Source organism: Callospermophilus lateralis, chromosome 8, assembly GCF_048772815.1.
Source record: "Callospermophilus lateralis isolate mCalLat2 chromosome 8, mCalLat2.hap1, whole genome shotgun sequence".
Taxonomy (NCBI): domain Eukaryota; kingdom Metazoa; phylum Chordata; class Mammalia; order Rodentia; family Sciuridae; genus Callospermophilus; species Callospermophilus lateralis.
The window spans coordinates 33,326,698-33,353,479 of NC_135312.1; the positions used below are offsets into that span (position 1 = coordinate 33,326,698).

The window sequence follows — 26,782 nt, forward strand, 5'->3', positions numbered from 1 at the left end:
ATTTCTATAGTAGCACTTATTTGGAGACAAAATTTTTATGGGTTAATGAAAAAGCAAGAATATCATCTGTTAAATCAGCTAGTCTATCTGAAATAGTATGTAAGGCATCATTTAGACTACTATTCTAAGAAAAAATCTGTCTTGTCTGTTAGATTATGAGAGTGGTTAACTGGATGCTAACTGCAGGCAGGTAGAGTATGGCTATAGGTGGGTTTCAAGGGACACGTATTTGGAGTTTATATTTTGCCCTTGGAAAGCAGAGCTCTCTCTATCTGCTTCCTGGTACCGTGTCCTGAGCTGATTTCCTCTGCCACACCCTTCTATCATGATGTTCTGCCTTATCTCAGCCCCAGAGCAGTGGAGTCTGCCATCTATAGAGTGAAACTTCTCAAAAAGTGAATTTCAAGTAAACTTTTCATTCTCTAAGAAATTGTTCTTGTCAGGTCTTTTTGTCACAATGGTAAAAAAGTTCACTGAAAAAAGAGCAATCTATAATTTCTGCAGTTAGGCTAAGATCCTCATTTAACTGGAGTTGCTGTTAGGATCAGAGAGGGGATCTTCTGATTTTCTTTGAACCATTCCCAGAAATCTTGCATGTAGAATCATCAATGATAGGGAGTTAAGTCGGGGGAAGAGAAATGGGACCCAGTAGGGAACAGGAGATTTTGCCTATTGTTCCTGCTTCACATGTGGCACATAGACCAGAGGAGTGGTTCCAAGGAAGAGAGCCAAGGACATGATCAGTAGAGATGTAGAGGTCATGTGAAATAGCAGCACTGAGAGAGGAGAGTTCCTCCTATCAGCTGCCTCTTCTCTTACTGGCAAAGTTTCCCAGCCTTGAGCACTTGATGTACTTCATGCCCCATAGACACCAGGGTATCTTGAAGACCAGGGACCATCATCCTTTTTATACATTGCTTGATATGAGCAAAGCTTACACTTCTCCTTTGAGGTGGAATCTACTTCCTTATTAGTAATGCTGTTAAAATTATTTTGCTGAAACAGAGCAAATTTCATATATTTAAGGGCAAATGCTTTTCTTGGCATGTCACTGTAGTCTACATAGTAACAAAGGCAGAGTGTTTTGATGGAGAAGGGGTCGCAGAAACAGGCACATGGAAGTTCTGGCACATTCATTTTGTTTGAATTCATCGCTGTGTGTTTTCTTTCATTTACGAAAAATGAGTCATATATTCTTTTTACTGCCTTAGTTCCTGTAACCAAATTCCACAGAGCCAGTCCCCCATTTTAGCTTAGCTAATTCTTAAAAGAAGTAGAATGTAGCAAAACTAAAATATTACCAGTTATTACTAAATTTCAGACCTTGATGCTTTGTCATGGTGTTTCATTACATTTGCTCTTATTTTGGCTGTGTCAGGTTTGTATTACTGTTAAGACTACCAACATATGAAAGAATATAATCTGCCTGGAAGAGCTATATATATTCTCTATAACCCTGTATATTCATTTATAGTGTGTTTAATATATTGACCTGATATTTCTTATGGTGATTAAGATGACATGAGATATATAAAATAGTCTGAAGCTAAATGAAACCAAGGACTAGAGTCTCCTATGTAGCACTACAGAATTCCCTACTCTCAGAAATCTCACACAATCTTCCTGTCCCAAGCCAAGCCTTCCCTATCCTCAATAAGCAGATCTCCCCAACCCTTATCCCTCGGGTGCCATTTTTATTTCTGCATCTTTTATTTGGCATTTATTTTCCATTCTACATTGTGGGTTACTTTTGTGTATGTTTACATAAAAATATATAATAATTTCCATAAGATCTAAGATCCTTTTTACATTTTAAAATGGATCTTTGTGTTTCCCACCATGCTGAGTAAAAATGGGAATCTGAACATATTTATAGTGTGATGGTATCCCTCCCTTCCTGGGTCATTAATTAAGAATGAATTCGACACCTACTCTGCTAAGCAATGCAGACACAATATGAAATTCCTGCTCTGTGGTTGTACATTGGGAAATGGAGTGGGAGAATATAGGAGTAGTTCAAGGGAACAGAGGAGTTTGTTGGAAAGTGAATGCATTGTCCTTTTTTTTTTTTTTTTTTACTTTCATAGTAAAGTTTTAGAAACTAAAAGCAGCTCTGGAGCAAGTCCCTGGCTGTGTGTAAGTTCCCTGTAAATGTCTTCCTTTGGTGACCTTGGAATTATTATTTAATCTCACTGACACTCAAATTTTACTAATAATAGAGTCTACTACATCAAATCAGGTGATATTTGGTGCCTGGGTCACAATAATAATTAGTATTGGTTATTATCATTATTTTCATTATTAGCTGTTATTTTTACATGCATGAGTCTAAGGAAGGTCATGTCCAAGACTGCTTGGAGTAGACACCAGGGTATCTTGAAGACCAGGGACCATCATGGGCAGCCCAGGGTTGGGAGTTTGTTCGAAGGCTTCCTTTCCCAGATGGCATAGCTGACTCCTTCTGCTCAAACACCCCAAAGGGTATGCAGGATCCTACCATTTCTGGACTTGTGACACTTGCAGCTGCCCTGAGATCAACCCCTGCTGGCAACTTTCTCTCTGCATATAGTAAGCCTTACTAGAGGGGCGAAAATTTGAGAATAAAGAAAAACTTCTTTTTGGCCTTCTGGTTTGAAGTTTACTCATATCCGAAGAGAAGAATCGTGTTTATTGTTTTGTGAGTTAAACTTTCATGACTAGAACTTTGTTTTCTCAAATACTAACACCATGGATTTTCTTTCCCCCCACCCTCTCTTGTTAATAGGGTGCTGAGAAAATTTTGTCAATGAATGAATCAGGAGAACTACAAGATCTCTTAACCAAAATTGAGGTAATTGTGCTTTTAGCAACTTATTTTTAGTAATCAAAATGTTAAGCACATTCGATTGTAATTCGGTTTTCCTAATTGAATTTCCCCCTATGTTGTTACAAACATGTAACAGGATACATGTGATGATTTTAACTGAATATCACATGCCATTAGGTTTGCTCCAGCTAAAGTGACTTTAGTACTAGGGTTGAATAATCTCATACTATTACTTGAAAATTTTGGTCTGCTTTATTTGAGCCTAATTCTCTGTAGCAGAGATATTGATGAGGTGTTTCAAGTCTGGAATTTGTGTTAAAACACACTTTAAAGTTTTGTTAAAACTTTTATTTTTCCCATGAACTAGCTCATCATTTCTAAAGATGAAAGAAAAAAGTTATTTCTCTCAAAACCACAATTTAATTCCCCCCCACACTTCTAATGAAAACATCAGAGAAATACTATTCAAATACATAATGCATCAGATTAATATGCAACCAGGGAACCCTTTTCACTTCTCTGGTAAATTATTGTGTTATCCTGTTTCTTCCTATATGTAAAAAGATTACATTCGTTATCATGCAGATTGGGACCTTTTGAGAATGAATGTCCCTTTTCTGGGACAGCAAACATGAAACATTGCTTTCCTGGATGAACTAGGCTGGTCTATGATTACCCAGTATCTCCATGCTATTATCTCCTCTTTTGGTCTTAACATCCTTTGCTATCCTTATTTCTGATGCTCTGCCAAACCTTTTATTTCAGTCAAAACAAGTATTTATATTGTGATATTCCCTAGAAGGAAAACACACTGCATTCATTCATTCAACAAATATTCTGAGTATCTACTATTTATAGGCATGTTGCTAAGGGACACAATTGTGCCCTGTCAAAGAATTGGCTGCATAGAGCAATAACTCAGAAAAGTTTTGTATTAATTTATGTCATAATACAATAGCATTGCATTTAGATACTATGCCTCAATAAAGATGATAGCTAGAGAGAAAATATCTGGGAGGAAAGGTCCCTGGATATAGGAAGGCAATGTACCATGATCTGATTAGTAAATTAAAAAACCATAGGGTATTTTCAGAAAGCTGACCTTGTGTAAGAGTGGTTTAAATTCCCTTGGTTTGCACAATTTATAACTTGTGAAGTAGTATGTCTTGCAAATAAAAGGATAATAACTCTAACCTCAGCTCCACTGATAGTTATGTGACTTTGGGCATATTTTGTCATCTCGCAGAATCTTGATTCCTTTATCTATTAGATGAGGGTGTGTACCTCCTGATCATTAATATGGATTAAATAAATCATTAATATGGATTAAATAAATCCATTCCATTTGTCCCCATGTGCAATTCCAATCCTATGACACCATTAAGTTAGCGTGTATCCAATCATTTAACTTGGTTATTTTGTATTATTATTATCTCTGCATACTTTAAATTTATATAAATGGCATTATATAATATACCTAATTTGGTTTTAAAGTATTCTCACTTGGTACCTATCCTTTTAACAACCATCTACATTGCTATGTGAGTCTTTAATCTACTCATTTTAACTGATGCATGCTTCTCCATAGCAGCCATAAACAATAGAGTTTCTTTGATGATAGGAATATCTTTTATTTTTAGTGCCCAAAATAGTAGTCTCTAGCTGCTAGTGGCTATTGAGCTATGGCTAGTATAACAGAAGAACTGGATTTTAATTTAATTTGATTTGATCTAAATCTAAATTTAAATTCACACCTAGCTAGTTGTTCTTGTTTTAGACAGTGTAGCTCCACAGTGTCCACATATTTTTATCTATCTTCCCACTTTTCCACTGATGAACACCCAGGTGTTCTCTCATTCCCTCCTTCAAACAAACAGCACTGCAAGGAACAACGGTGAATGTGTTCCTTTATGGGTTTCCCAGGAGTAGAAATGGCTGGAGCCTTGCTTGTGCATGTGCCTAATTCTAGATGGTGCCAGATGGCTTTTTGGAATAGTTGCATCAGTCAATATTCCCTCCTATAAAGAAAGATATTTCTTGTGTTTCTACATTCCTGGAAATATTTCATATTACCATTTTCTAAAAATTTTCCAGAGTAGAAGCTATAGAACTATATAACCTTATTGTTTTAAATTATGCATTGCTGATTACTATTGAGTTTGGGCATCTCATTGTATGTTTGTCAGATTTTTACATTTTTTTCTTATGTAAATTTTGTATTTTTATACTTTTCCCATTAAAATCACAGAATTATCTTTTTTGGGGGATTTGATTTTTCAGAAGATTCTTTTCTAATCTAGATATTAATTTCTAGTTGTTTTAGTCATTGACATAATATCCTTCCCCTTTTAAGTTTCTTTCATGTGTACTTTATCCAAAAGAAATCCTCTCATAAGATAATAAAATCTACCATTTTCCTTATGTTTTGTGCCTCTGAACTTTAATTTAGTTCTTCATCTGAGAATTCCAAAGATATCATCCTCTATTTTCTTTTATTAGCTTTGTACTGTTTTTTTATATCTAATTCTTTAATTTATATTCTACTTCTATTTTTTTAATTATGGTGAACTAGCTTCCTAACACCATTTACTGAATAATCTATAATTTCTTTATTGCTTTGTTGTGCCCACTTTACATTATAATGAATCTTCTCATGTACTTGGGTCTTTGAGCTTTCTAGTCAATTCAATTGATTTGTTTGTTTCTTATTACACCAATATAATACTGTTTTTATTTCCATTGTTTAATAGCAATTTTTTAGGGTCTTGATAACTGACTTAGATAGCCTTTATTTTTCTTCTTTTGAGTCCATAATTCTTGAATTCTGCAATTTAACATCACCATGCTAGATCAATAGAACCATTCTCTCTCTCTCTCAGCTTAAAATACTTTGGATATCAGTGAAAGTTTCTCTGGGAAGCTGAATGGATAAGACTTGTTGATAAAGGTTGGTGCAGATGCATGTGAAACAGAAGGTCGTAAATATGAAGACCAAGTTTCATACAGCTGTTTGTAGCAATGGGGTTCTGCTCCTGAGGTGACAGTTTGTAAGTCATCCTTCTAATAGAATATGAGCTCCAGTGGATACAGACTCTTATCTTTCTTATTCTTTGCTTTCCTGCTGGTGCCTAGAACAGGGATTGGCATATAATGGGCACTCAAACATTTGTTGAGTGAATAAATTAATGATTCCAGTTTCATTGAAGGATTTTGAATGAGGTAAAGCAGTTAAGAGATGAAAATCAAAATTATTATTTTATATTGGAAAATGCTTGGATGAAAAGAGTATTTTTAGTAGAATTTATTAATTTATATGTTTATGTAATTTGTTTATATTAATAAAAAGGCTATAGGTTAGAAGCCAAAGGTATCTAAGGATTCCTCCAAATGACAACCAAGACATGCAGAGAGAACCCGGGGAGCTCAGAGATGTATTAGCATACCACTGATTCTGGCAGACACTCGATTCAAGATCTTAGATGGCAAAGCAGCTCTGAGTAAGCTTTTGCCTGGCTTTTTTTCTTTCTTTAGTTTATTTTTATTTTTTAAAAATTTTTATTGTTGGTTGTTCAAAACATTACATAGTTCTTGACATATCATATTTCACACTTTGATTCAAGTGGGTTATGAACTCCCATTTTTACCCCGTATACAGATTGAAGAATCACATCGGTTACACATCCAATGATTTACATATTGCCATACTAGTGTCTGTTGTATTCTGCTGCCTTTCCTATCCTCTACTATCCCCCCTCCCCTCCCATCTTCTCTCTCTACCCCATCTACTGTAATTCATTTCTCCCCCTTTTTTTTTTCCCTTTTCCCTCACTTTCTCTTGTATGTAATTTTGTATAAATGGAAGGGTCTCCTTCCATTTCCATGCAATTTCCCTTCTCTCTCCCTTTCCCTCCCACCTCTCGTCCCTGTTTAATGTTAATCTTCTTCTCATGCTCTTCCTCCCTACTCTGTTCTTAGTTACTCTCCTTATATCAAAGAAGACATTTGGCATTTGTTTTTTAGGGATTGGCTAGCTTCACTTAGCATAATCTGCTCTAATGCCATCCATTTCCCTGCAAATTCCATGATTTTGTCATTTTTAATGCAGAGTAATACTCCATTGTGTATAAATGCCACAATTTTTTTTATCCATTCGTCTATTGAAGGGCAACTAGGTTGGTTCCACAGTCTTGCTATTGTGAATTGTGCTGCTACGAACATCTATGTAGCAGTGTCCCTGTAGTATGCTCTTTTTAGGTCTTTAGGGAATAGACAGAGAAGGGGGATAGCTGGGTCAAATGGTGGTTCCATTCCCAGCTTTCCAAGAAATCTCCATACTGCTTTCCAAATTGGCCGCACCAATTTGCAGTCCCACCAGCAATGTACAAGTGTACCCTTTTCCCCACATCCTCGCCAGCACTTGTTGTTGTTTGGCTTCATAATGGCTGCCAATCTTACTGGAGTGAGATGGTATCTTAGGGTGGTTTTGATTTGCATTTCTCTGACTGCTAGAGATGGTGAGCATTTTTTCATGTACTTGTTGAATGATTGTATGTCCTCCTCTGAGATGTGTCTGTTCAGGTCCTTGGCCCATTTGTTGATTGGGTTATTTGTTATCTTATTGTTTAATTTTTTGAGTTCTTTGTATACTCTGGATATTAGGGCTCTATCTGAAGTGTGAGGAGTAAAGATTTGTTCCCAGGATGTAGGCTCCCTATTTACCTCTCTTATTGTTTCTTTTGCTGAGAAAAAACTTCTAGTTTGAGTAAGTCCCATTTGTTGATTCTAATTATTAACTCTTGTGCTATGGGTGTCCTATTGAGGAATTTGGAGCCCGACCCCACAATATGTAGATCGTAGCCAACTTTTTCTTCTATCAGACACCATGTCTCTGATTTGATATCAAGCTCCTTGATCCATTTTGAGTTAACTTTTGTGCACGGCAAGAGAAAGGGATTCAGTTTCATTTTGTTGCATATGGATTTCCAGTTTTCCCAGCACCATTTGTTGAAGATGCTATCCTTCCTCCATTGCATGCTTGTAGCCCCTTTATCAAATATAAGATAGTTGTAATTTTGTGGATTGGTTTCTGTGTCCTCTATTCTGTACCATTGGTCCACCTGCCTGTTTTGGTACCAGTACCATGCTGTTTTTGTTACTATTGCTCTGTAATATAGTTTGAAGTCTGGTATCACTATACCGCCTGATTCACACTTCTTGCTTTGCATTGTTTTTGCTATTCTGGGTCTTTTATTTTTACGTATTAATTTCATGATTGCTTTAGTTATTTCTACAAGAAATGCCGTTGGGATTTTGATTGGCATTGCATTACACCTATAGAGAACTTTTGGTAATATCGCCATTTTGATGATGTTAATTCTGCCTATCCATGAACAGGGTATATTTTTCCATCTTCTAAGATCTTCTTCTATTTCTCTCTTTAGGGTTCTGTAGTTTTTATTGTATAAGTCTTTCACCTCTTTTGTTAGGTTGATTCCCAAGTATTTTATTTTTTTTGAGGATATTGTGAATGGAGTGGTTTTCCTCATTTCCATTTCAGAAGATTTGTCCTGATATACAGGAATGCCTTTGATTTATGCATGTTGATTTTATATCCTGCCACTTTGCTGAATTCATTTATTAGCTCTAATAGTTTCTTTGTAGACCCTTTTGGGTCTGCTAGGTATAGAATCATGTCATTTGCAAATAGTGATAATTTAAGTTCTTCTTTTCCTATTTTTATGCCTTTAATTTCTTTCGTCTAATTGCTCTGGCCAGGGTTTCAAGAACTATGTTGAACAGAAGTGGTGAGAGAGGGCATCCCTGTCTTATTCCAGATTTTAGAGGGAATGCCTTCAATTTTTCTCCCAGAATGATGCTAGCCTGAGGCTTAGAATAGATAGCTTTTACAATATTGAGGTATGTTTCTGTTATCCCTAGTTTTTCTAGAGTTTTGAACATAAAGGGATGCTGTACTTTGTTGAATGCTTTTTATGCATCTATCGAGATGATCATGTGGTTCTTATATTTAAGATTATTTATTTTTGAAAATATGAACATAAGCTTTATTGTCATCTCTGCTGAGCTTGCCAACATTGTATCCATTTTCTGCCCTTAATTTCTTAAAAAGCTTAAAATGGTTACCTAGTCTGATTCCCCCCAGGGGGTTGGTGACCAGTTATTTGTTGTTCATTAAAAACAGAGTTTTTAATTTTAATTAAATATAAAATATAAAATTTTAATTAAATATAAAATATTTATATAAAATATAAATATTTTATATTTAATATTTATAACCTGATTCCCAGCTATACAGCAAGATGCTGGAAATGGCACAGGCTGTGTGACAAGGCATTGGAGCTGTCAAAGACTGTCCTGAGCCCCCCTGCAGAGAATGGTCCCTCTTAGGGAGCAGACTCAGCAAGTTCAGAGGCTATGGCAGCAGAGCCCCACTTTCTCACTTGGGCAATCAGGTGATGTCATCTGCTTCTCACTGAAAACTGATAACCTATTAAGCAGATTTACAGCACTCCATCCCATTGGGCTACAGAATTAGACTCCTATATTCAGGTATAAACATTGAGTATTATAAATACAAATTTCCCGTGTCTGCATTTTGTGCAGTGGCTTTCCCTCCCAACTTTAAACTAAGAATGCTGGAAACACTGTTGATTAGGAAAGATTCTGTTTAATCTTTTTAACAGCATGGTCCAGAAGTGAGGTGTTTTAATCGGCAATTAAAAAGCATTTGCTAAATTAAATTGTCATATCTATGTACAGAGAGAGATGATTATATCTCAAGTGTGTGCTTGTTGATAATTTGTTACATGAATAGATCTGCTTATGGACAATCTGGATGATGAGGTTTGTTGACACAGGGACACAAATAAATAACCTTCTCTTTGGTAGGTGTTTAAGGTACTTTCAAACTCTACTAGGATAGAATTGGATGATCTGAGGTTAAAAAATAAATAATATTTTATATTTAATATTTATAACCTGATTAATAACCTGATTAATATTAATATTTAATATTTCCTGATCTTGAAGATGACACAAAGGCTCTTGATTTTGGTATCTTATTTCTATATTAGAGGACCTGGGATCAACTTTCTGTATTCTCCAAATACAGAAAGTTTGTACCACAAAGTTGACAATCATTCATGCATTCCACCCTTGAGTCCTGGTCCCCTGGGTCTTTTGCTGTACATCTGAAATTTCTGTAAGCTTCAATTTAAATGACTGGAATGAATCTATTCAAAGATCTAAGGATAGAGCTGAGAGGTCCTCTTAGGGGAACAAGGAAGTTTCTAGTTCATTGCTGTAATCACCAATGCCTGTGCAGTTCCTGGCTAGTGGACACTAGGTAAGTATTTGTGAAATAAATTAATAAGTAAAAAGATCTCACCTAGTGAGTTCTTTAAAAATGCCCTTCACCAGAAATACATGAACAAAAAGAGGAAAAGGGGAAAGATGATTTCTTACTCCCCTTTCCTTAAAATTTCATTACAAAGAGACATGCCTCAATCTAAACCACTCTTCAGCGGAGGAACATTTTGTGGATTGAGAACTCCAACCATGTCTGTTCTCAACCAGGTCTGCATGGTTTCTCATTTTGCTGGCAACTAGGGCACTGAAGAGCTGCCTTAGATTCCTGAATTGCTAGAAGGTCAAAGTTTTTGTTGTTAACCTCTTCATTGAAAGTGGAAGTCTGCTTTGTTCCTAATAGTTATGACTATATTGTTAACCTCAGTCATTTCTCCATCTTTTAACCTGAAACATTGTCCACATTCTTTGGAAATTTCCTAGCTTTTTTTTTTCTTTTACATTGTTCTGTAAAGAAAAAACTGAAGTCTTGGACTTTGGGTGAGTCAGGAGCATCTATTTTAAGCAAGTTCTTTGTAGAGAGTACTTTAAATTGGAATGAAAATTTCAGTTTTACAAAAGTGTTCTTTGAAGGAGGTAGCTAGGAATGACTGACCTACTTATTTTTGTTAGAAGAACCACTGCTTTAGATTGTGTTGGATGATGTAACAATAATGGGATTCCTGAAGGCTGATAGAGCAAGTAAGAGCCATAGTGGGTGCCCTCAAGACCCTCCTTTTGCTCCACATTCTGTGTTAGTCACCGTATTTATTCTTCTAATTATTTTACACTTGGGGATCTCATGTATGTATCATTTGAGCCAACAAACAAACAAACAAAAAATAACTATGCCAAGGGCTCAGCTCAGTAGTAGTAGCCCTTGCCTAGCATGCATGAGGCCCTGGGATGGATCCCAAGCACTGCAGCACAAGCAAATCAATAAATAAAAATTAGCACACTGTAGAAGAAAGCCCACAGATTTTGCTTATGAAGAGAACACTCCAGTTCTTATCTTCTAGTGGTGACCTGAATTTTTTTCCCCCATTAAGAGGCTTTGTTTTTCTCTTTGTAATATGGCAGTATCTATCATATGGGGTTGGTGTGAGAATGCGTGTAGGCAATGCGTGTTTAATTTTTGTTAGAAGAACTTCATCTTGAACTGGCTAAGCTGTCCCTTTTCTCTCCCACATGTATGGTTGAAACAGCCAGGTTTTCTTGAGAATGGAAATGGTCTCTGGATCTTTCCAGCACTGCCTTAAACATCATAATTAGCACTAGACTGAAGCACATTTGCTCACCCTTCATTATAGTGGCAAGACCTTAAATCAGAAGGTTAATTATAGAACATGTGTTTAATAAAATGACTCTAAATGATAGAAAAATTGCTTGTGGTTATGTTGTGATCATAAGCAATTTAGTAGTTAATCAATATCCCTTCAAATAAGGATTTATTAATGAAACACTTGCTAATAATGAGTAAACTTGTTGAATGCCTACTATGCGCCAGGCGATAGTCTATTCATTGTATGTGAATTAATCCTGACTCTTCTCACCAACCCTTTGAGTAGGACAGACTGCATCATAGAATTGCTTCAATTTTGAGGACACTCTCTAAGATGGCTTTGATATATTTATGATTCCCTTTAAGAATGAAAATGACCTTTCAGTATTGATATGCTAATTTTATTTTAGGAAAGGTATTGTTATGACTTAATATACATCATTAAGAAACAGTAGACTCTTGGTATTAGTGGATTTAACATTTTGATATTTGTGGTTTTTGAAAGTAAGCATTGTAAGTCATACTGACGGCCCATGGTGTAAAAAAAATAATTTTTTTGAGTTACCATTTTGAATTCTGTTTGCCAATAGTCTGGTGTCTATAGTGAGTGATGTAGGTAGAGAATGAGCCTAGGAAGCTACCTCATGCATATAATTTCAGCTTTTCTATTCTTTGCTTTTCATTCCACATATAGGTTGTGGGAAAACCATATGCAATTCAAAAATTTGATCATTTGCATGTGTCTTGGGAAATAGCAGGGTTGATATTCAGTTAGTGTACATCCACACAGCTATACTGGTTATTAAAAAAATTGAAGCATGCCTTGAGTGGTTTTGAAGATACTGAAATAATTTTTATTGATTGATAAGTAGCTGCTGCATAAACAACTCTCCTTTGCCTGACATCCTCTCTTCCACAGGGTTGCCAGGTAAAATACAGGATGCCCATTTATATTTAAATCTCAGGTAAATGATCAATAATTTTATAGTTTATGTTCAACAGAATATATAATTATACAAACATTATTTCTGAAATTCAAATTTATCTTAGCATTCTGTATTTTTATTTGCAATTTGGACCACCTATTTTCCTAGGGTACTATTTACAATTCAGCAGTAATAAATGAGATTCTGGACTCAGGGGCCTTAACATCCTTGCTACAGTTCTAGGTAGGCTCCACATCTGTTCTGTGTAGTTGGTGGCTTTGTTGTAGAAGTCATAACCATTTTTAATGTAATCTCTCTTTCTAACTTTAATTATGTCAAGGATAGTTCATAATCTCTAAAATTGGACAAGAACAACATTACTTACTAATTCTCTTATATTTGCTTTTAAAATAGGTTCTTTTTATTATTGCTAGATTTGCTTTTACTCCAGGTATTTTTCTAAAGACTTTTTAGTATACAAAAATTATAACTTCAGTGCACCTTTCTTGGTGTCAATTCTTATACCAAGCAATGACAAAAAACCATTTAAAAAAATAACCAAATTGCTACATACGTTCAATTCAACTTGTTGGAAGACCTCTAAATCATTACAATCTTGACAAAGTTCCTTGTTTGTGTCATTCAGATTGGCAACCACTACTTTCCAAGAAAGTAATTCTGTGCTGTTAAAAATGAGCTATTTCATGGGTTTTGCCATCTTAATATGATAGCTAAGCCAAACTGTAATGGTAACTGAATCTTGCCACATACAGAAAATGTACATCTGAAAAATAGTCTGGAAATATATAAATTTTAAGTCAATCATGTTTTTAATGTTTGTTTTCAAAGTATGTTTCACAAGCTACTTATTATGAGAGAGTTATATTTATTTCCATGGAAAAAGTTGTATGTGTTAGAGAAATGTTTGGTTAAATACAGGTAGGCAGGTTCCTTTTAAGATGGATTTTTGGAGACTTTAAGATATGAGATTTTTAATCTCTAAAGAAAAGCTGTGTGCATGTACAAGTGTGTTTAGCATGTTTCTTCGAGTATGTCTTTGTATGTATTCCTACATTTGCCAACATTGTTTTAGTAATTATTTTCTTTACAAAGCCAAGCTTTTAAATATTGATGCAGATTCCCATTTTACAAGTCAGAAACTGACCATCCATTCACTCTTTTCTCTTGCTATTCACCCTGTTATGGTTCCTAATGTCCCCCACCTGACAGAGACCATTAATGAACTCTGACAAAGGTTACATGCTCAGAAAAGCAAAGAGAAATGCATGTGAATGATTTTCAAAATATTATCAACAATGTGATGCCTAATGGTTTTTCATTCTACTATTAGGATACTTGAAGTTTGCTTGAGATAGAAATACTGATTGCTACTGTGGGACATTTTATAAATGCACGTAAGATTTCTAAGCTTGTCCCTTAAGTATAAAATGAGGATAATGATGCTTGAATTATGTTTTTATTGAAGAAGATGACTATATATGTGGAAGATGGATTGGGGGAAGATTCTACATAATAATGCATTTTAAAGTGCTTTGAAAAGAATAAAGCATTGTTCAAACTGGCAATATAAAGATGGATATCATTGTTAGAGGCTCCTCCACATTTTAGCTTATAGTTTCCTGATTTTCCAAATTCACTATTAGAGGTACTATTCTATAAACAAAGACATAAAGCTGTTAAAAAATACTAAAGGGAAAGTTAAAGTATTTTCTTTATTGGAAAAGTAAAAGTAATTTCTTTTAATGCAAATATCTAGCGCCTCATTATATCATGTGTAAAAAAAATATATTCCTAGGATGAAACTCTGGAAGGTGTATATGTTAAATCTACAACTAACCAGCCTTTAGAAGCCATGTCTGTGCTGTCAATGGGGTAATGAAGGAAGACTCCGCCAATTTCCCCCCATGGCTTGTCATTTCAAATTCATAGCCATGTTATATTGTGCCAATGTCATTTTACAACCTCTCAAAGGACAGAAAGATGGGAAGGCTAATTGAGTTGTTCATGCTAACACACTTTCTATTCTCTCTTGTCCCCTTGTCCCCTACACAGAGAGTGCAGCATCCACACGAGTGTCGCTCCTGTGGAGGCTTCGGTTTTCTTCCATGCTCCGTGTGCCATGGGAGCAAGATGTCAGTATTTCGAAATTGCTTTACAGACTCTTTCAAAGCCCTGAAGTGTACAGCTTGCAACGAGAATGGTCTTCAGCGTTGTCAGAACTGTGCTGCTTAGTGTGAGCTTCTGCCCAGGGAAAGACTCCTTTTAGTAACTGAAAGTCATCATTTGATTTATACTTTTTTTTTTTTTTTAAGAAAGCCATGTTTTTGGATTAATCAATAAAGTTTGTATATTACAATTGCCTTTGTTTTGAATTTTTTCTGTGAATAATTTTGTTGATTTGTTAAGGAAATATTTGTTTAATAATTAGTTTGTGCTAAGCCCTGTGCTAGACCTTAGTTTCTAAGTGGCATTAAGAGAGTATGCAATACCATTCCAAGATACCCAGTCTGGTTTGCTAAATGTGTTTGATTTTCTAAAGAAAAGACACAATGTAGCTAATGGTGCCTATTGTGACCCTATTGTCTGGGATGAGTTAGTGTAACTCCCTAGATGCACAACACATTTGTAGGCATGCTTCAGCAGCAGAAAAGAAGAGTGGAGAATATTTTCATAATTATATTTAAGCTTAGACTTTTTAAAGTAGAATAATTTTGTAGTAGAGATCTCTTTAGATGTACAGTTTTTAAAAATTGTATTATGTTTTCTTTCTTTTTTAAAAAATAATTTAACCTTTATTTATTTGTTGATTTGTTTTTATGTGGTGCTGAGGATGGAATCTATGCAGGCCCTCTGCCACTGAGTCACAACCCCAGCCCCTATATTGTGTTTTCAAAGGACAAATATATCATCTGTTGACAGAATAGCTCTTAAAACATACAAGTACAGATACTACAAAATAAACTCCAGTCATGAGACACTACTTACATCATGTGAAAGCAGTGGTCCAATCTTTGAGTTATGAAACGTAGAATCAGAAAGTCATTACACAGAAAAGTTCCCAGTTTCTAGTGGAAAAACTTGGATGCAGTTACAAGAAACATTTAATGCCAATTTTTATGCCAATGTGTGAACAAAAAGATGACTAAATTTGTGCCTGGCCATTTCAATTCAACTCTGAAGTACACAAAACACACAGACTCCTTGTACATGTCACTTGTTAAGTAACCATTTTTTTTCCTTAGTTGGTGGGAGGAAAGGCACCGTGATTATGCAGAACAAAGAGGTGGGAAGTAGAGATATTGTACACTAGACATTATAAAGTCATGGTGAAATCAAAGCCACAATTAATGCATAGCTTTAGGGGGAAAGACCATTGGTGTGGATGATCATAAAGGTATAACACAAATGTTATCAGAGTTTTTGGTGATGCTATGAAAGCTGACAGAAGATTTATTTTTTATAAATAAAAAGCACTACTGTGACAGGCTCAAGGTTTCTGTTTTTTCTTTAAGATTTTTTTCACCTACTTTTATTCTATTTATTTATTTTTATGTGGTGCTGAGGATCAAACTCAGGGCCTCACATGTGCTAGGCAAACACTTTACCACTGAGTTGGAGCCCCAACCCCAAGGTTTCTGTTTTAATGGAGCTTGTATTCTAATTAGGAAGTAAGTATCCAACAAATAAATATAAGCAGATGAGTCTTATAAATATCACAAAAGCAGCAATCAGGCTTTGGGAATGTAGAACAGGAGGATCAACAAATATGATTTAGAAAATGGTTAGAAGAGACCTTGTTGAACAATTGATATAAGGGTAATTGGAAACTAATTAGTCAGATAGCAAGGGATTGTGCTTCAGTTGAAGAAATAGCATACATGGAGCCTGTGCTCAGAGAAAAAGTGTGTGAAATGTATGAGAAATTCAATACAAAGAAGTGACAGGTTCCTAATAGTAAAGAAGATGCTAGCAGCCAGAGGCTCCTGATAATAACATGTGTATACTCCAAACAATAATGAAAATTAAACCCAACCATTGAAGGCCTGGAAAGCAATTAGGAGCAGAAAGGAACAGAAGGGGATTCAGGCACTGAAAAAAGGGTTCAAAAAGAATCTCATATTAATTCAGCTTTTCCTCTGAAAGCACTCCCTAGTTTGCACAGAACATAGTTCATGAGGACAGCACCATCTAAATGGGTTGAAGAAAGATCTAAAGGTTAGAGACTGGAGCTGCCACAATGTTTGGAATTGAATAGACAGTTCCAAACAACAAGGGCATCAAAAAGAAGAGAGCCCCAAATCTGCTCATTAATTCAATAACTATTAAGACAATAACTGTGGTTAATTTGAATTCAAATACTCTCATAAAAAGGCATGTAAAAATGTAAATGGAAACCAGAGCTAAAAGAAAATATGTACACTATAAATATCTGTACAAAACTAAAAGCTAGAATATATAAATAATCCTGAAAAATTAAAAAGAACAATCTAATAGAGAATGGACAGACAACAGACAATCCACAAAAGAAGACATGAATGGTCAAATCCTTAAAAAATATGACATTATTATTCATCAGGGGAATGAAAAGTAAAGTCACAATTGGATTGTAAGACATAAGACTACCATCATATTTACAATGTATAGAATTAAAACATCCCCAAATACCAAGTGTTGGTGTGGATGTAAAGCAACTGGAATTCTCATACATTGCTAAAGGAAATGCCAAATGGAAACACCATGTACGAAAACCATTGACCAGTTTTTAATAAATATACACTAATTAGATGCCAAACAATGATGCCCCTAGTTATTTACCCTAGAAAAAGGAAAACGTATTTTCACAGTGTATAAGAATTTTGTAGAAGCTACATTGACAATAGCTAAAAAGTAGGAGTATCTCAGAAATTCATCAGTGGGACAATTGATAAGAAATTTGTGATATGTTTACACAGAGGCTCGGGACCTGGTAATAAAAAGGAACAAAATACTGATCCTGGAAATAACATGGATGAATCTCAAAAACATTACATTGAATAAACTAAGCCAGACATGAAGGGCGTGAACTACACATACTATACTAATTTAGGTGAAGTTAGAGAACAGGTGAAATTAATCTGTAGAATTATTGCCCACAAGTTGGGAGGAGGGGAAGAAATCAAATGTAATTAGAACTAAGTGGAACAAGATGGGGCTAGTTGAGAGTTGATTTCTTCTATCATAAAAGAAAGGAAGTGCTTTGTATCAACAAATTTCATCTCTCTTGCAACATGATGTGGTGAGACTCCAGTAAGTATTAAGTAGGGCTTATCTAGAATTTTTTTTTTTTTTTTTTTACTTTTCAGGATCTCACTCTGTGTCTGAGAATTCAACCGAGTTTCCGTGTTCTTCTGGTCTGAGGTCTCATCAGGATGGAGAAAGGGGATAGCATGAGGGCATCTAATTTTCAGGTGCTGTCTTGAACTACAGACTCTGAGGACAAAGCTAACTGACTCTCAGTTGTGCTCCTAAGAAATTTATTTTCTTTTTTCCATCTTATTATTTTTTGGCACGTATTGGCATGGGTGTTAAATGTGATGTTTTCTGCTGATTATTATAGACTTCTAAAGAGAATATTATGAAAGACTAATTAAAAAAAACTGTCAAGACATGGGGTAGAATTTCAAGAGTTAAAAAAGTAATAGGATGAGGATGAACTTAAAGTAGGTGATGTTTAAACATAAATTTATGTATCTTTCTGAAAGAACTTGATTTAGACAATTCACATCCATCTGTTTCAGTTTTACAACAAATAAATAGGAGAAAATTTTACCTGGTATATTTGCCCTTTATTGTCAGTGTGCAGGATTAATTAAAATATACAAAGAAGTACTTCAAACAAGAACAATGCAGAGGCATAGAATTATTTCATAAATAAAAAAATTATGCATTAGCAATGTATTTTTTTATTGGCCAGAGAAGGGAAAGAACTAACATTCACATAACACCTTCTAATTTCTATATTAATTTGCTGTTTCCACAGAGCCCATGTGAGCTGCCTTTATTTCTTGTACAAAGTGGAAAATCAGTGGAGCAAACAACAAACTGGCTCAAAGAAGAACATTTAAAAAGCAAAAGAGTTGGAATGAAAAGAAAGTCTGTCCTGTGTCCCTGACTCTTAACCCCATCATACCTCTTGGCAACTCTTAAAACCTCACACATTCCTGTTGGGCGCAGTGGCACATGCCTGTAATCGCAGCAGATGGAGAGTTTAAAGCCAGTCTCAGCAAAGGTAAGGTGCTAAACAACTCAGTGAGACCCTGTCTCTAAATAAAATACAAAAATAGGGCTGGGGATATGACTCAGTGGCTGAGTGCCCCACAGTTCAATCCCTGGTAACACCCCCCCCCCACCAAAATAAATAAATAAAAATAAAAAAACAACCTCATGCATTCCTCTCCCTGATCTCAGAAGTCAGGTGGTGCTGGTTGTTGGCAAAGGATACACAGTAATGAGATCAGGGCTGGACTTGGCCCATTAATATAAAGAAAAGATTAACGGAGGAATCTTTAAAAATGACTTAATATATTTACCTACATTTTTATTTTCAGTATTTTTGTCATTCCAAGTTCTTTTTTTTTAAAGCTAAATTATTGGCTTATTGATTAGAGTCTTGTCTGGTCTTTCATAAACAAACCTCAAAGAAGCCAACCTGGCTTTCTTCAAAATGGAGTGAAAATTAAAAGGCTCTTTACCAAGCAATCTGAATGTAAGATTTTTGTGATCATTTCTTCTGAACTTTTGTAGTTTCCTCATCCACAATTAATTTTGACAGTACGTTTTTCTTAGTACTTGACTTTATAAAGTAATTCCTGAGGCATTAATCTTAGGTTTCATAGAATAAACAGCATTCTTTCTGTTAATTGTATTTAACCAGTTTTTGCAATATTTAGTTATAATAATTTATTTCATTTAATTAAAATTAGTATGTTACATAGTTATCAATTATACAAATAACTGTAAACAATTATAAGGCCACCAGATTTGGGAAGAAACTAACCTGAATCTTGGGATACACATTTGCCCAAGGGAAGCAGAAGTGAGCAGGATGGCAGGAGTGTTTCTGCTAGTTTCAAGCAGTCAGCAGGTGGGAGGTATTGGAAGGAATGCATTACAGAGAGAATGGGGAGCATCTGCCAACCTTGAAAGCATATGAAATTGAAGTTGGCTAAGAAAGAATCATTAGCTAACTTCTGTGTCCATAACAGTAATAAGGGGCCCATTAATAACATGCTCAAGGTCATTCATCATTGCCTTTAGTACTAGTCTTCGTATTCTTCATCTGCTGATATTGCTTAGATACCAGCATGCACACAGTGTTTGGAAAGTCAATTACTTTGGGAAACATGTACACTTTGCAAGTATGAAACACTTCCAACCTTCCGCACTTAGAGACAGTCTCAGTATGCACTCTGTGGCAGAGACTTCTGCTTTGTTAGAAGTGACTGCAGTGAGTTTCTATCAAGAAGCACTCTCTGGTTGGGCTCGGTAGCACATGCCTGTAATCCCAGTGGCTCAGGAGGCTGAAGCAGGAGGATTATGAGTTCAAAGCCAGCCTCATCAAAAGTGAAGTGCTAAGCAACTCAGTGAAACCCTGTCTCTAAATAAAATACAAAATAGGGCTGGGGATGTGGATCAGTGGTCCAGTGCCCCTGAGTTCAATCCCTACCACCTACCCCCTACCAAAAAAAAAAAAAAAAAAAAAAAAAAAAAAAGAAGAAGCACTCTTCTGCAGAGGAATACTGGTATCTCTAGGAAACCTGGACAAGCTATGTATGAAAAATTCTATTCAAAGAAAAAATGTTCAACTACAAGGAAATATCCTCTTCTGAAAGCGAAACTCTTCTGGGAAAGAAGGAACACCCATTCTGATAAAAACTTTATATTTTAACCTTGTTTCATTAAACCTAGCACAGAACAGACTAGAAATTCAAAATGCATGATTTGGTGGCAAGGTAACTTGGAATAAGCAAATAGGTTTCACAGAAGAATGTAAGATGTCTTAAAAACACTGTTTAAGTCTAGTAAAACTGGAGCCTCCTCTCAATAATAATCAACATCTAGAAAAATTCATATTGATTCCCGGCACTGCACATGCCTCATTAGCATTCTGTGTCCTTAAGTTCTTTCCATTTTCCCTCTATATTTTCCCACTTTCTCTCCCTACCACTTCTTTAGAAGAATATCAACATAAATGGCTTCTGTATACTCAACATATGGTACACAGTTAGAAAGCAAAATGTTTGCACCATCTAGACAATGGTACTGTGATTTGCTGTCAATTCATTGCAATGAATGAGACATGCTAAGGCTCATAGAAAAGAAGGGTCTTTTAATTTTTTTCTAAGTCGCTGACTGTTTTATTCCTTGTTTCCTACAATGCCTTTGCATTTCATGAATGAAGGTGTTGTGAAGTTCTAAGACCTTAGAAGGATCAGTGGTACAAAATCAAAGGAGCTGTTTTCTTAATGACCACATGGCTTTTGATCACTATTTGCTTCCATTACAGATTTTTTTTTTGAGTTTCCTGTTGCTGTAGATTTTTACCTGGAGACAGAGATGTCAATATATTTTTATGTCACATTTTTGTTTTATGGTTAGGAAATATTACAGCATAATTTAGTCTTGGAAAAGAGGAATATAACTGTTTTTCAGAACATTCTTTCCCTGAGGTGCAAGTGTTCTTTGTACATTTTTGGTAGTTGCTATGAATCCTTGTGCTGTTATAAATATGAAAACAGCTACCAGTACTTGGATTCCTCTTCCTTACATATCCTCTTCTCATTTTATATGTCTGCAAAAGTAGGAATTGGGAGACTTTTAAGCCTATTTATGAAGAAGTACTTGGGTCTGAATGAAATATTTAAATTTGCTAGTAACATTATAGTGATAATTATAGAAAACTTCCTGAGTTCCTGGAGTCAAAAGTAACCATATGAAAGACATGATATATACCAAGAATTCTGAAGGGAACAAAGATAAATTTGACAGTTTTGCCTCTATTAGGATTGAGATAACAAATGATTGTCATGAAATAGTTTGTGTTCTAGTTATCAGATGTCTCACAGAAACACTGAATAATATGGAATGCTCAAAGGAGCAGAATACATGAACATGAGAGCTCTCTTGGTGGGCTTAGATTGAAGAAGCATCTTTCTTAATGGCCAGGATTTCTACTGCAAGAGCATGGGTAACAACACAGCCTACCTATGAAATTCAGGTAGGTGGTAAAGCAGAGTTCTTAGAATATGCAAACATATTCATAGTACCTGGCATTTTCAAATACTCATCACTGCTTCAAGTGATCCCAGTGACAGCTGGTGGATCACTGTGATTCGGAGGGTAAGCTTTGGATTCTAACTATCTGGTTTTGAATTCTACTTCCACCATTTATCAGCTGTGTGATTTTAGGCAAGTTACCTCTACCTTTATGCCTCAATTTTCTTATTTGTAAGATGAGAACAATACTAATGCCTAACAAATAGGATTGCTGAGATGATTACGTTAATACGCATAAAGTAGCTATTTCAATACTTGCTGTAGGGTTTGAGATAAATGGTGAAAAGATTTGAAGTTGTAGGAGTTTGTTTTTGTCCTTAGGCAATGAAGGCATTGACAGTAAAGTTATTTATTTTATGAAACATTAATTTGGAAAAAGAAAATAATTATACATTAAAAGAAGCAAGAAGCTAGTAAATAACAACTTGAGATCTTGGGTGCGGTATAAGCTTTTAACCAGTGGCAAAATATGGCACTGATTTTTGGATATTTAGAAGACATGCAAAAAAAATTACTGAATCTCAAGACTATGAGAACCAAAAAGTGGAAGTGGGAATGGACCTTCTAAATATCAATCAATATTGGGACCCAAAATATTTTAGTTTCCTACATCCTTCATGTTGAGCTATTGATACATAGATGAGGAGAGCTTCCATCAGGGGCCAAAACAAGGGTTCTGTTGAACCAGAAGGTGAAACTTTCACAAAGTTATTCTCAGTTTCTGCTACCATCAAACTCACAGAGAAAAAGTTACCCTTTGGTTGACTTATTGATTATATTTGTCAATAAAAAAATAATGTTGCTTTGCATTTCTCTAATTGCTAGAGATGTTGAACATTTTTTTCATATACCTGTTGAGTGATTGTATATCATCTGAGAAGTTCATTTCCTTGGCCAATTTATTGATTGGTTTTTTTTTTGCATGTGTGTGTATGTGTGTTAAGTTTATTAAATTCTTTATATATCCTAGAGATTAATATTCTATCTGACGTACATGTTGTAAAAAATTTGTTCCCATTATCTAGGCTCTCTCCTCACCTCACTGATTGTCTCTTTTGCTGAGAAGAAGTTTAAATCCATCCCATTTATTGATTCTTGTTTGTTTATTTATTTATTTATTTATTTTTGTATTACAATTCTTAATATGCCATTACCCATTTATTGATTCTTGATTTTATTTATTGTGCTAGAGGTGTCTCGTCAAGGAAGTTGGGGCCTACACCAACATGATGAAGATTTTGGCATATTTTTTCTTCTTTTAGGTGCAGAGTCTCTGGTCTAATTCCTAGGTCCTTGATCCACTTTGAGTGAAGTTTTATACTCTAAGATTTCATCTCACTCCAGTCAGAATGGTGGCTATTAAGAATACAAACAATAACAAGAGTTGGTGGGGATGTGGGGGAAAAGGCACACTCATACATTGGGGGTGGGACTGTAAATTGGTGCAACCAATATAGAAAGCAGTATGGAGAATCCTTGGAAAACTTGGAATGGAATCACCATTTGACTCAGCTATCCCACTCCTTGGTTTATACCCAAAAAACTGAAAAAATAGTATACTTCAGTGATGCAGCCACATCAATGTTTATAGCAGCACAATTCACAATATGTAATTTGTGGAATCAACCGAGGTGCCCTCAATAGATGAATGGATAAAGAAACTATGGCATTTATACACAATGAAATATTACTCAGCATTAAAAGAGAATAAAATCATGGCAGGTATATGGATGCAGGTAAATGGAGGGAGTTGGAGAACATCATGCTAAGTTTAGTAAGCCAATCCCCAAAAAACCAAAGGCGGAATGTTTTCTCTGGTATGTGGATGCTGAACCGTAATGGGGGTGAGGGGGATAATGGAAGGAATGGAGGAAATTTAGATAGGGCAAAGGGGAGGGAGGGGAAGAAAGGGTGTGTGGAGGTAGGAAAGATAGTGGAATGAGATGGACAATATTACTCTAAATACAGGTATGAATACATGAATGGTATAGCTCTACTTTGTGTACAACCAGAGACATGAAAAATTGTGCTCTATATGTATACCATGAATTGAAATGCATTCTTCTGTCATGTATAACAAATTAGAATAGATAAATAAATTTAAAAGACAAGAAAATAATGTTGCTTCAGGGAAGAGGATGTGTGGAACCCAGGCTGTTTTTCAGTCACATCCAGTGCTGAAGACTAATGGAAGATTATAGTTATGCAATGAAAGCAGGGCACCCAAAAGGTAAAAGCTCCTAGAAAGAAAGATTTGGATTACCCTACCAGGAGAGGAAGCCAGTGCACTGAGGTGTTGACTGAGGGCAGACTTAACATGGAAGAAGGTGAGGAAGTTTATAAAAAGAAACTGGATATCATGATCTTTTGCAGAAAAACAGAGGAGGGTGATTATCCCTGTGTTGTAATTCCCCATTATATCTCTGTATGTATGGATCCATACCCTTAATTCCCCCTGCCACTTTCTTCTACTATTTGAGAGTGTGCAGTTGATCACTAACTTTATAACTGAGTCCATGTTTGAATTCAAATTCATATCAAAGCCCCAAAGTTGTCTCCCGTTGTCTTCTCTCTCTTCCTCTCTGGATCAGCTTCATTCCTTTTCTAGTTCATCCATATTTTTTGTGTGTGTCATCTAGGAGTAATATCCTAAAATTTGTGGGTTCTTGCTTTGGAGGGAGCACATGCTTCAACACAGGATGAAGCTGATGTGAAATGCTTTTTAACATTAGACTGACATAGTGCTGTGCTTCAAAGAATAATATTTGGCAATGGGAGTGTGAGCTAAAAAGCATAGATTTGGTTCCTTTACTGTGGCCTGGACAGCATTCTAGAACTCAGTAGGAAGTGCAAGTCAGCAGAAAGCCGAGCATCAGTCAGTCAAACTATTAGAATATGTCTTTAGCAAAAATTCTTGTGGCTTGGGGGTCATGCCACCAGAGGCATTATCAGGCACTGGCTGGGAAAGCAGGGTCCCTCTGGGACTTTGAGACATACTAGTCCTTGAAGAAACCTTCAAGTGAAAGATATTTACCACCTGCTAATAAGAAGAAAAGAGATTTGAGCAAGGACTGGAAAAATCAAACTAATGCTATAGCAAGCTAATACCAGAATAATGTTTTTTTGTATCCGAATAGCAGGAGCATTCTTGATGACAATTTTTATTTCTGAATATTAAACTAATACATGATAATTATAGATCTCTTTTGTAAAATAAAGAAGAAAGAACTCAGCACAACTGTACCTCTTGATATTGTTTCCTTCAAGACTTTTGTCTATTTAAGTAAACTGTATTAATTTGTGTATATATCTATTTATTTATCTATCTATCTATCTTACTACTTTTTAGTCTTCAAATTAAGAAATAGGATAATATCTTCTTCAACTCTTTTTTCAGTATGGCTCAAATGTCACCTCAACCCAAAACAGCTTCCCTATCTACCCTATCTAAATGATAAGCCTTTATTATCATATTATTACTTACCTTATTTTCCTTCAAAACAGTTATTGGCACCTGGAATTGTAGTGCATATGTAGTGGTTTATTATCTCAGGGAGTTTATCTACTATCTTATTTCTAGATGCTAGAACCATGGAAATTATAAATTATAAACTAAGCAAATATTTGCTATATTAGTTTATTAAAATGCCTATTTACATAATTCAGTAAAATTTTATTTATTTGTTCATGTGGGTAATTCAACTATTTTGTTAAGATTATTGTGTTCTAGTTTAATTTTCTAGATTATTGGCATGCAGTCTGTCATTATTACTAAGATAAAATTACATTTATGCAACATCTATTTTCAGTTAAAGTTGCTATGATGAATGATTATGCTTTCTAATTATATTTCTTAGTGATTTATAGATAATTTGCTATTGAAAAGTTGATTCAAAAATTATTTTGACCATTTTTTGGAACTCTACTGGTTGGTTCTAAATTATCTAAAAATTTTAAAATATAAGCAACCTAAAGTATTAAATTTTCTAGATATGTATTTCATTGGGTTCTGGAAATGTTGTTGATTAGTAAACTCATGGAATTTTCTGTATAGCATATTACCTTCTTGCTGGTTGTAATAATAAACTTTTAACCCTTATATCATCAATGATGATCACAATGCTTGAGTTACACTATATTTCAAAGCTTTGTTAATGCCCACACATGAATGCCCACACATCTTTACATCTTTTGCCTTCTAAATCCTGTTAAGTATGGAAAAATACCAAGCTGGAAGCCCCAAGGGGATTGATTCTGAAGACAGCTGGTTGAAATCTTAAACTCACAGAATTTTTACCATTTGGTGCCATTCAGATTCTCTTATAAGAAATTTCAAAACCATGTGTTTTGAAATTTAGTGGCAAAAAAAGAGTAAATGGAGATGTTAGTTATTTGTATGTGACCTAGCTCTGCATATTACTATATATGTTAGCAGGTTGAGGGATTTCTGGCTCATACTCCCCTCTTTTATTTTCCACAATTCCATTTTAAGCAGTGCTTAATGACTTAGAAAAAATGGAATTTAATCACACTTATTGAGTCAGCAGAGTTTATCTATTTTCTCATTCTGTTACCCTCCATAGTGCAATGGCAGAAAGAATACTGTGAAATATACATTGAGTTTAAATCCTTTTCAAAGATTTCTTCTAGGATGGGTTTGTAGTCATGATAATGCTCCTGTGTACCCACTACCAAGTTGTGTAAAGCATTACCTTTTAACCACCCAAACTATACTCATGGAAGCCATAAGAAAGAGCATGGGTCAAATGTACAATCTTCTAGTGCTGATAAAAACTTGGCTAACCTCCATGTTACTTTTACTTCAGAAGTGCTGAAATTCCTGCCAATAATGTTTGGTATATATTACCTTCCTTAGGATAACATAAATATTTTATAGACTGGAGTACAGCAGTAATAACATGAATTAAAAAGTGCATATGTAGAAGTGCTAGAGAGTGATTCATTCTTAAATTTCCCTTCACAGATTGAAAAATATCATACTTTTATAAGAAAAACCCAAATTAAATTTTATATTAGAGTTTTTTGACATGACTTAGAATTTTCCACACA

General features: G+C 35.1%; 1 protein-coding gene across 1 annotated transcript in view; it reads left to right on the forward strand.

Moving 5' to 3' along the window:
* The window catches only part of Grxcr1 (glutaredoxin and cysteine rich domain containing 1), a 105,752-nt gene extending 91,123 nt beyond the window's left edge, over positions 1–14,629 (forward strand). The window contains exons 3-4 of the mRNA XM_076864015.2: positions 2,765–2,830; positions 14,450–14,629. Coding sequence (XP_076720130.2) covers positions 2,765–2,830; positions 14,450–14,629 — 246 coding nt within the window. The remainder of the gene's footprint in view (positions 1–2,764; positions 2,831–14,449) is intronic.
* The last annotated feature ends 12,153 nt before the right edge of the window (positions 14,630–26,782 follow it).